This window comes from Squalius cephalus (assembly GCF_949319135.1).
Source record: "Squalius cephalus genome assembly, chromosome: 15".
Lineage (NCBI taxonomy): Eukaryota > Metazoa > Chordata > Actinopteri > Cypriniformes > Leuciscidae > Squalius > Squalius cephalus.
The window spans coordinates 16,644,044-16,655,243 of NC_137136.1; the positions used below are offsets into that span (position 1 = coordinate 16,644,044).

At 35.8% G+C, this 11,200-nt stretch overlaps 2 protein-coding genes across 4 annotated transcripts; both read right to left on the reverse strand.

Annotated features, from left to right (window-relative positions):
• Positions 1 to 5,093: 5,093 nt before the first annotated feature.
• tyrobp (transmembrane immune signaling adaptor TYROBP) lies at positions 5,094 to 7,146 on the reverse strand. Of its 2 annotated transcripts, none has more exons than XM_079895854.1 (5): positions 6,914 to 7,146; positions 6,091 to 6,114; positions 5,836 to 5,994; positions 5,690 to 5,754; positions 5,094 to 5,542 (listed from the first exon to the last, which is right to left on the reverse strand). In XM_079895854.1, the coding sequence occupies exons 1-5, from the start codon at positions 6,957 to 6,959 to the stop codon at positions 5,486 to 5,488; spliced, it is 351 nt and encodes a 116-aa protein (XP_079751980.1). In that variant the 5' UTR covers positions 6,960 to 7,146; the 3' UTR covers positions 5,094 to 5,485. The 2 variants fall into 2 exon arrangements, with proteins under 2 accessions (XP_079751980.1, XP_079751979.1); XM_079895853.1 differs by having other exon boundaries at positions 6,091 to 6,111; positions 6,914 to 7,093.
• Positions 7,147 to 8,335: 1,189 nt separating this feature from the next.
• Positions 8,336 to 11,102, reverse strand: hcst (hematopoietic cell signal transducer). Of its 2 annotated transcripts, XM_079895247.1 has the most exons (6): positions 10,554 to 10,606; positions 10,265 to 10,336; positions 9,988 to 10,073; positions 9,571 to 9,591; positions 9,242 to 9,373; positions 8,336 to 9,137 (listed from the first exon to the last, which is right to left on the reverse strand). In XM_079895247.1, exons 3-6 carry the CDS (start codon positions 10,028 to 10,030, stop codon positions 9,094 to 9,096), a joined length of 240 nt encoding a protein of 79 aa, XP_079751373.1. In that variant the 5' UTR covers positions 10,031 to 10,073; positions 10,265 to 10,336; positions 10,554 to 10,606; the 3' UTR covers positions 8,336 to 9,093. The 2 variants fall into 2 exon arrangements, with proteins under 2 accessions (XP_079751373.1, XP_079751372.1); XM_079895246.1 differs by lacking the exon at positions 10,265 to 10,336 and having other exon boundaries at positions 10,554 to 11,102.
• Between the last annotated feature and the right edge of the window lie 98 nt (positions 11,103 to 11,200).

Consider the following 11,200-nt stretch of genomic DNA (forward strand, 5'->3'; position numbering starts at 1 on the left):
TCGTTAGGAAAGAGCTCTATGAACTGAACTGGGTGTGTCAGATAAAGGAGACATATAAAATGTGCAGAGCTGTGGGTCCCCAGGACCAGGATTGGGAACCACTGTACTAGCTGATTCATGAAGATAAATAAATGGAGGACCAGATAGTTTCCGTAACGTAGCCAGGCAGACAACAGATTAGAAAAACTAAAGATAGTATGCAAGCAATTTACAGTTACTTACTAGTTCAACAGCATGACGGCCAAGTCAGCATCGGTCTGGTAACACTCCTCCTCCATTAGCTCACGCCAGCGAGCAAACGCTCAACCCATATTGATCCTCGTCCTGCCTTTCAGTTTATCACTCTCCCTTTTCCTCTTCCGACTCTACTCCGACAAAACCTTGGACTTCTTACGTTTCGCTGCTGCTTCAGCCATGACGAAAACAGACGCACGAAAACAAACGCGCTGGTTGGCCACATTTGAGGAAGTGGTGGGCGAAGTGACGTATGCCGTAAAGCAGTCGAATTTTGTAGTTCTTTTTGAGCGCTGGTTACTACCCGCACCGCGAAGTTACATAGTGCCAGTAAAAACGATACAGACCCCGTCAGGCTCTGGCAGACGTCTCATTCAACCTATTGTAAGTCGATGTACTATCACAAGGGTCTTGGAAATATATTATGAAGGTTGAAAAGCTACATGTTGTTACTTTAATACAATTTAGAGTCCCTTATTGACACTGCTGGGTGGACAACTGCATTCGAGAGCGCATACGGGAAGGGAGGTCGGGTTGCCTGAACCCCAAGTTTCTAGTAGTGCCATTGATTCACCTCCACCTCCCATGAATTTCGAGGAACCCATGCAGTTGGGAAGGGCCAGACTGTCACAAGCCGAGAGGGAGTGGCGCAGGAGGGGGAAATGCTGCTTGATCTGTGGAAAGTCAGACCACTTCAGGTCCAACTGTCCCGAGTTGACGGGAAAAGTCAAATCTCATCCAAGAAGACGGGGCTGGGACATGAGTAATCACCTTCCCTTGACCTGCGGCTTCTGGGTTCACTCGATGTTTCACTGGATTGGGGAAACCAATCTTCTACCAACCACGCTTCTGGCCTTCGTTGATTCGGGGGCTGCTGGATATTTGATAGACTTTACATTGGACAGACACCTGAGAGTTCAGCCCATCTCTCTTCAAGAACCCCTGACCATAACCGCATTGGATGGTCAGGTAAGCCATTGCACTACGCCCCTCCATCTTCAAACTGGTTGTCATAAGGAGAAGAGACAGTTTTTCTTGATTCATTCACCAGAGTTCCGTTTAATTATTGGCTTCCCATAGTTATCCCTTCACAATCCACATGTAGATTGGACTGCTAGGGTAGTGACTGGTTGGTGCACTAATTTTGGTATTTCAGGTCTCTCTCTCTGTTATTTTTCCGAGTTGCTGATGATACTTCCTGCCCTCATCGAGGAAGACTTTTTTCCCTCTCTGCCCCAGAGAAGAGCTGCCATGGAGGAATATGTCAATGATGCTCTTAACAGCGGATTCATCCATCCATCTACATCACCGGCAGAGGTTGGCTTCTTCTTCGTGGGCAAGAAGGATGGCGAACTTTGGCCTTGCATTGATTACCGGGGCCTTAATCACATCACGGTAAAAAAACGCTACCCATTGCCACTAATCACCACTGCCTTCGAACTCCTACAAGGGGCGACCATTTTCACAAGATTAGACCTTTGGAACGCCTACCACCTTGTTAGGATACGAGAAGGAGATGAGTGGAAGACGGCTTTTAACACTCCAAATGGCCACTGTGATATCAGGTAATGCCCTTTGGGCTAGTCAATGCTCCAGACGTGTTTCAGGCACTTATTAATGATGTGCTACAAGATATGCTAAACAAGTTTGTATTTATTTATCTTGATGATATTCTCATCTTCTCTCGTTGCTATCAAGAGCATCTCGACTCGTCCTGTTTCAACTGCTGAGGAATGGACTCTTTGTCAAACAGGAAAAGAGCAAATTTCATGTCCCCACTCTCTTTTTTTTGTATTCATTGTCTCTAGGGGCATGTCCTCAATTGTGAAATTGATATATCAATAAAGTATCAATTTTAAAAAACATTTAATTCTAAAATACAAAAATGTATTGGTTGGGTATGGCTTTGAGTCAGTGCATAGTATTTATAATTAATATAAACTGTATATAAAAACTATTAAAAAAAACAACTTGATGACATGTGCCCATTTAGATTTAAAAGTGTGTTTGTATGAGAGAAGAACGACAAAGTTTTGCTTTATATAATATGTATAATTCTTCCATTCCTGGAACATTTCAAGCCATGGATTAAGATTCCAACATCCACATGAATGTATACCTCATATACATTCACCAGAACAAGCATTCAGAGTAAGTCTACTTTACTTTAAGACATAAACTCTATTTGTTGTGCTTGTGGGTTCAGTTAAGGAATGTGTTTTCATAGTCTGATAAATTATCAAGATACATAAGCCTGAAGCTGGTAACTGGCTGCCAAGGTCAGGATAGATGCCACACTCCTCCTCTATTTGTCCTGACCAGCACATACCAACAGCGTAAACTATGGTTAGATGAAGTCAAACAGTTTATCATTCCATATATTTCAAATAGATAAGAAGGATGAAGAAAAGCAGGGATACTGCACACTCAAATGTAAATCAAAAGTTGAAAACAGTTTGTAAACACTCAAATATGTATGGTAGATTTCCTCTCACACTGAGAAAAAAATTAAGCAAACAAACCAAACCAAATTCAGAAAATAATTGAGTTTCTTTCTCTGAATAAGTTCCTGCTGTTTCTTTCTGAGTAGTTCGAGCATGCAGGCTTTGGGTAAATAGTGCACAGGAAGCAAAAGAAAGTTTGAAATCCTATTAGAAAAAAGAAAGAAAGAAAAAATAGAACCCTGATTTAAGATTATTAAAAGATTAGCTTAACCTAGTTTCATCTGAACACTCTCTTTGTTTGTCCATATGTCCTGCAAACAAATAGGCTACTCAGAATCATGAAATATGCACTCTCATACATGCCACTGAATTCAAATTGTAGCCTAATTATAAACAATAACCCCAAATTCATAAAGTTTAGTTTGTATTTGACTTTTCCATGATACATGGAACAGAACTGAGAGAGAATAACTATGTGGAAGACAAAATCTGCTGAATGATAGCTATAGTAAACACTTGCCATTAGGCCCGAATCAACTAGCCTACCTGAACGAAGACGCGTCTATAGCTATGCAAGATCGATTCATGTTACATTCTAAAGTTGCAAAAAAATGTGTTCCGAAATGTGACATTGCAGAAAAGTACGCTATAACGGGATTGCGGGAATTCGTTTAAAGGCCCGTTCACTCCAAGAACTATAACTAAAGAGAACTATAACGAATAGCGACCATGCCAACGCACCATAACGTTCTGCTTATCGTTAACGCGTGCTGTTATGTCGCCTGCCGAATTAAATGCTCGAGATCTTGAAAGCATAAAGGATTCTGATTGTCTGTCAATGTTTTTACTGTTTATCAGCTGGGGAAAAGCGTTCTGAAAGTGATTCCAACGATATCGTTCCTCTGTCTGTTAAACAGTAGTCAATATTTGAAATGGATCAAAACCACTTCAAAAGTAATACGCCTACATGAATTTTGAACAATACCCGTTCTTGTCTTATGACAACTTTGATGTTTTTTTTATCTAGCCTACTTCAAATTTTGACAACTGTAGTTATAGTGGTGTGAATATTAAAGGGATAGTTCACCCAAAAATGAAAATTCTGTCATCATTTACTCTCCCTCAAGTTGTTCCAAACCTGTATGACTTTCTTTCTTCTGCTGAATACAAAAGAAGATATTTGGAAGAAAGTCGGTAACCAAACGTCTGATGGACCCCATTGACTTCCATAGTAGGAAAAAAAAATACTATGGATGTCAATGGGGACCAGCAACTGTTTAATTACCAACTTTCTTTAAAATATCTTCTTTTGTGTTTAGCAGAAGAAAGGAAATCATACAGGTTTGGAACAACTTGAGGGAGAGTAAATGATGACAGAATTTTCATTTTTGGGTGAACTATACCTTTAATGAGAACGATTATTAAAACGTTACTTCCTTTCTCTTTAGTCCACTATGGAGGTGAAAGTTTGCAAATAGCAAAATCTAAAACTGCAAAACAATTTTGCTATCAACCTATTGGATGCTGTCAACAATTTCCCATCTGTTCCTATTAGGCCTACTAGGCCTACTTGAAAACCCACACAAAGCTGGCTTCACAGTTTGGGCTCGGTGTAATCTGGCTTATTACGTCAAAGTATGATTCAAAGTTGGCTGTTAGTCCAGCATGTCTTAGAAATAAATATCAGCTTTTTGCTACTTCAAGGTTTCTCAGAATATTAACAAAAACGTCCATTGTTTGCAAAGACAAACATTATTTTATATAAATATAAATATTGAATCTGTTGTAGATCAAGAAGACATATTAAGGTAAAGTGCACAGAGAGGAGCTTCAAAATAGGACATAATAGGAACACAATAGGAAGACAGACAGAATATAAGCTGGATGTGACATGTAGCACACTGAGATAATAGTGCACTCTTGTGGACGTTTGAAGTGGTCACACTTAATCTTGGAGCACATTTAAATTGCTTTCTATGCCAAGCCAAGTCAAGCACCCGTCAGTTTCATTTCCTTGATTTTCTTTGTTTTAATATAATCACACTTGACTTACATAGACAAAGCAACATATCAGCAATAGTGGAAATACTCATAAGTACATATAGCTACGTTTCAGGATTTAAAGTTCAGGATTCAGGAAATTTAGGATGTAAAAATCAGGACTTAGGACATTCATCATCACCAAAAAACAAAAACAAAAAAAAGTCCCTTTTGTCTAACTGACTCACTGCGGTCATGCGATTTCTAAACAGGTCCGCTATATACACAGTGTCCACTTCCTTAGCCACACACACACACACACACACACACACACACACACACAAAACAGTGCATGATCCGTGTGGCTTTATGCATCTTTCTACCCCACATGTTGTCTATAAAAAGCAGACAAAAAATAATCAAAGGCCACACAATCAAAATAAAACATATTTATTTATACATGAAGAACAAGGGAATTATATTCTGATATAGTTTCATTACAAAGATTTATTATGAATAAATAAAAATGACAATAACTGTGACAGCTATATTAAAAAAATGTTGAATACAAATTCTTGAAGATCATTTCATTTCCATAAACCATGAATATTTATTTATTTATATTCATGTTTTTAAATGAATGCCACAACCAATCAAAAGAATTAAAATTTTTTTAAATTGTTTGCATAAATCAATTACTATAGCTTATTTAGGGTAAATACACATTTGTATGATGCCGTTTGACAACTTAATGAACCTATGCAATCTCCAAATATTCTTGGGTGTGTACGTGACCCATTATTAACATTACATGTCACACGGTCATCTCATTTCCGATACTGCTGAAGATCACTGTATATATCTGATTGGACTCCATAAAGTTCCTGTCAAACCATTTTGAAAATTAGTACATGCATAAACACATTTATGCTGAGATTTAAATAAAATTGGGTTTAAAACTCACAAATACTTTGCATTTATAATAAATACTGATTTATATATACACATAAACCTGATATTGCTCAGTTTACCTGATAAGGTGATTCTACTTCAATTGTCTTTGACCTCATTGATGGCTGGTGATTTTTGGCTTTGCCTTAACATCAGAAAAATGTGTCACTTTGACTGGAACTTAGTGTCGTGATTATTTTTTGATTTCTCTAACAAACAGACATACCTGACCCATAGCAACTGGTCTGCGCATGTAAACTGCCTCTCCTCTTCTGATGGGAAACAAAACAGTAGACTGAGAGAGCGATGAGGAGCGTGAGGATGATGTCACATGTGATGATCCCAATAGCCATTCCAATGTCCAACTGGTAACATGAACTGCAGTCTGAGAATCAGAAAACACATATGGTACACTAATGCTCTATGCAAAAAAAAAATAAAAAAAAATAAAAAAGATTCAGCTGAATAATTCTTTTATTACCTTGATTCCCTTCAACAAAGCCTGCTGATGAAAGTGAGAAGGGAAAAGAAAAATTGTATTATAGCATGCTCTCAAATCAAATCAACAATTAAAAATGCCATTTCATCTTGATTACTTGCAAACTGTAAAGAAAAAAAAAGTTGCTACCTTAAATTTTTAAGTACAATCAACTTAGATGTTTAAGTCGTTTCAACTTAAATTACATTAAACTGACTTTAAAAAAATATTTTTTATTTATCGAAAATTGCTTAACTTATTTTTTATGAGTTAAAGCAATGTAAAAACATGTTGTCATAGCTTACTGATCATAAAAGTTTTCACAGTGTGCAAGTACACATAAAACCACAATCAAAAAACACACAAAAATAGTTCAGCAATGAAGTTTTTTGCAGCCCCATTAAACTGATACTGCCTAATTTATATTTGATGGAACACTTAAAAGGAGAAAGATTCTATGCCATATCAACCAGTTAATGATTATTAATAAGATATTACATACAATATATATTTATTTAATATATACATATTCAATTTAGAATATATACATGAATTTCATACATGAAAAAAAGAAAGTATTTTTATGCTTTCTCTACATTGCTATTAATTGAATTACCAAATATTATCTTGAGTTTTGAAGTGAAAAGTATCCCAAAAGTCTCTTTAACCATTGAAATGTCTTAATTGTGGTTCAAAGACAGGAAATATTCGCCAAGTATAACTTTTAATGCTGATGATTTAAACTAGTGAAGAACAATATAAAAAAATCAGTTTATCTAAGTTCATTTATACTTAAAACCTATGAAAGTTTGTAAAATGTACTCACCAAAAAGTCCATTCATAGGGACCATTAGGTATATAATCCTTCTCATAATGAGCGCAGAATTACTCAGGGTTGGTGCAGCCCTGACTTGAGGTTTCTTTAAAACAGCGCAATACGCCTTTCTGGCTGTGAGCTAGAACACCTTGAATATCAGAGTGATTATATGGAAATTGCCTGTGTGTGAAAAATCACTGAGTATGTGTTGAAGACTTATCACCATCCATCAAAATAGAACCAAAGGATACTGGGGAGGAGCAACACGTGCTTGTGCTATCTGAGGTAACATCTTCCTTGCTCTCTCACCTACATCCCCACACGCACACTTAACCTATAGTTCAGTATTTCATTTGTTTACATTTTATCCTGTCAATGTTAGAATATATAGGCTATTTCTAGCCTTAAAGATTAAAATACATTGGAAACTAAATCTGAGCATACAGGTCATTTACATGACATTGAAAAGATGTATTTTTCGAATGCCCTTCTTATGTAGTTGCACTTCACAGTTAGATTTGTGAGCAAGCGGCTAGTGAGAGGGACCTGGTTGTTAATGCGGTTGAAAGTCTCACTGCACAGGATGTGACTACTAAAGCCAATATCTGATCCCCTGAAACAGGTAGAAAAAAACCCTATATCCTGTTCCACTTACCATTTTATTTAAAAAGGATGTTTTTCTTAGCAACGTGTGCTTCAGTGATAAAGGTGTGTGTGCTTCATTCTCACCTTAAGACCTGCCCTGTTAAGAAGACAAACTAACTGATGAGGTACAGTCACAATCTGACAGATAAATTACCTTTGCCTTTTAAAGATTATTATGCTTAGTCGCATGCATAATATTAAAAACATAAACATTTTGACATTTGTATTTATATACTGGGTGATAATATGAAGATTTTAAATGCATTTCAATGGACATTGCAGGTATGATACATATGCTATTATATTGTCGCTGTGTAAATATTGAATCCACATTTTTGTAAGCAAACGGACTGCATAAAAGTATTTAAATTAAGACTTTAAACAATTTATATTATTCCAAAATATCCTTATCAAATAAGAGTGCTCATTGGTGACAGAATTATTACATTTTATTGATAATTGCAAATAAATCTAGAAATTTAAGTGACGAAAACGGTAAAGATTCATTTCTTTCTACTTCCACTTTTTTCTGGTGGAGGAGTCACAGTCTTGTGCTTTTTTAGACACAGGAATTTCTGGGAGATTCCAGAGCACAGTCATTTGATACTTTTCATATTTATAACAACAAGAACATGCTTATGTAAAAGCACATTTGTACAGCCAGGACACGTTTTTCTTCTTTGCTGATATTTTGTGGGTTAACAGTCCGCAGAAATGAAGGCCTTTTCTTGTGTTCAGTTATCAGCTCAGAACAAATGTCATTGGGGAAAGTCAAGATAGATAACAGAGAGCACAAAGCAAATTTTAATCTCCATTTAAAAATCTGCAATACACACTTGCAAAATACATTTTGTGTTGTGCAGAAGATCAACTTTATAAAAATCCACTTTATAAAAAAATCTAAGATTTATTAATTGTTTAATTATATGCATAGAAATTATACAGAATACCAAACAGTGAAGTGGAATATAAGAACTAATAAGCACTTTTTTGCATATTAAGCTATGACATAGACTCAAATTATAACCATACTAATCACCTAAAGCTGTTGCAAAGAAATTGAGATGGCATCATGTCTGTCTTATACAGCCCTGTTTCTTACATTGACGCATGTAGAAACATAATGCATAATTGCAAACTTTTATGAACAAAATGAGGGAATTGTTTTTTTGTAAGTTTCAGAAAGCTTGATTATATTACATTTGAAAAGTCACTTAATCCTAGAGCAAGAAAATAGTAGTGAGACAGAACTATCCACTAGCTGGCAGTGTTTTTCCTCACTGCAGTTATAGCTGTTGATAATCTACTAGATAGAGTTAATAATCTTCCAAAAACTTCTAAAAGTTTCCAGTGGGATTTTGAATGACAGATAAGGTCATTTTGTCTTATGTACAAGATAACTATCACAAGAACACTTAAGAGTGCAGAGCCATGTATTAAAACTGTGCTAAAATGTAAATATAAATCCTCTATTATCATATTATGTCATATGATATTAAATGTCAGTGAGTCTTCCATAGTTCATGTCAGTCTTCAAAAGATCCTCATGTTTTGCAGTTTGCTCTGACATTCATGTAGACTTCGTCAGCTAAAAGAAATACATCAACACAAGCATGTTAAATGTCTTCTGTGCACTTACATGACAATTACAGGATTGCTAGAGAAATTAGAAGCGTGTGCCTAATTTCTGACCCTTTTCTTTCTTTTGTCTGCGCTTGCTGGCATACCAGTAGGTGGTAGAAACAATGAAGATCGTCACTGCAACATCAGCGAATATAATACCTGCCATAGTGCCAGAGCCGAGGCCGTAGCATGAGCCTTTGTCTATGGGAAAGAATAAAGGTGTATGTGAAATACCGTACACATCCTGTTAAAAGCATTCATAGAAAGAAATGTAAACAGGTACAGTATATTGTGCAGGAGTCAGTCGAATATCTATAGGATTTATATGCTTATTTAAATGTAGCCTAATTGACTGAACATGCTAACCAAAACACAAAGCTCACAATATAAATTCTTACCTTCAACAGCACTCACCATAGCTTTAGAAAGGTTAGGGAGAAAAAGAAACACATGTAATGTAGATAGGTCTACTTTTTATAGTGATGTAAAAAATAAATGCTAATCAAGTTTTAGAAAAAATGCAGCAAGATAACAACAGTCATTAAATGATGGCCACAATTATCAATGTGACCTAAACACCAGACAAAAAAAATTGTGTGAAAAAAAAAAAAATGAGTGAAAATTCACACCCACACAAGAGTATATAAAGAAAACTAAATCAAAAAACAAAAATCAAAAAAACAAAAACAAAAAAAAAACACTGTTCATCTGCATCAGCAAAGTGCCCACATCTAACAGGATATTGCTGCAAATATGCAATGCACGGTGGTCTCAAACAACAGGAGAGGAAGAGGTGGAAAAAAAGTCTCACCTACCCAACATAGAGAGGAAAAAAAATGTAAGACCGTTCTTTGTCATTTCCTGTGTTTGAAACTTGGGTGATCTTGTTCTTTCACCAAACCTAACATGAGAAAATGTCCAAATTAGAAAAATATGCAAAAGCGCAGAGAACAGCGCCTATAATCGAACTAATATTTAAACATTAATATTTACTTTCGTACGTAGGCTATAAGTTAAGTCATAAGTTATATCATTTATTATGTATCGCCTACAAGTTGTTCAATTTACGACAAAGGCAAGCTATACATTTACCTGCAAAGAACTCTGGTAGGCTAAGTCAAGACAACGTTGAACTGTCGTAAATGCAACCGACTGCAACGTAGTCTACAAAATGTAACATTACCACAAGCGTTAGCGTAGGCTATATGGTCTCACAGAATTTAATAAAACATTCTTGCCTGTTTTAAAAGTCAAGTTAAATAAGACCACAAGAGAACGCTTGAAACAATATTGGAGTTAGGCTATAATGTTTCGACGCGCATTTTAAAATGAAAACAGGCTATATAGGCTACTTTAAAACAACGAAGAGATTCTCGCTTACCAGTGAAGTGATGTACAGCAATTCGTTTGATCGTTGATGACATTTTGCTCTTCGATTAAGATTCCGCCCACTCGGTTTATTTTTCCCTTTATGAGTCACTGGAGATGGTTTAGCCTGTGAACACCTCACAAATAAGCTAAATTAGACCTTTGCTGGCGAATTAAAAATCTGAATACACCCATAAAGAATGGTCTACTTTCCAACAATTGCACTTTACTCTCAGTGACAACGAGCCGTCTTCTCTGTGATAAATGTTACTTTAATGTTATTTTTATTTAATAAAACTAGATTTCACTTTGAACTCAGTTGCAATACAGCATTAATTCCAGAGAACCACCTAAAAAGTGTCAAATGAGATTTAAAAATCTAGATTTTTAAAAGTGACGGCAGCCGAACTAAATTATTTATTGTACACCATGTAGTTTAAAAAATAAATAAATTAAGTCATTAAGTAGGTTACAGAACACACATTTCTATCATTAAAAAAAAGTTAGTTAGCTTGCAGCTCCTCTTAACAGATGGCTTGTATTTCTTTTCAAATGCCTCATTACAAAAAAGGAGAAATAACTTAGAAAGAGGAACAAAAGAACCAACACAACTTACTTATGCTTATAGGCCTACATTAAGTAAACAGACATGGACCCTTA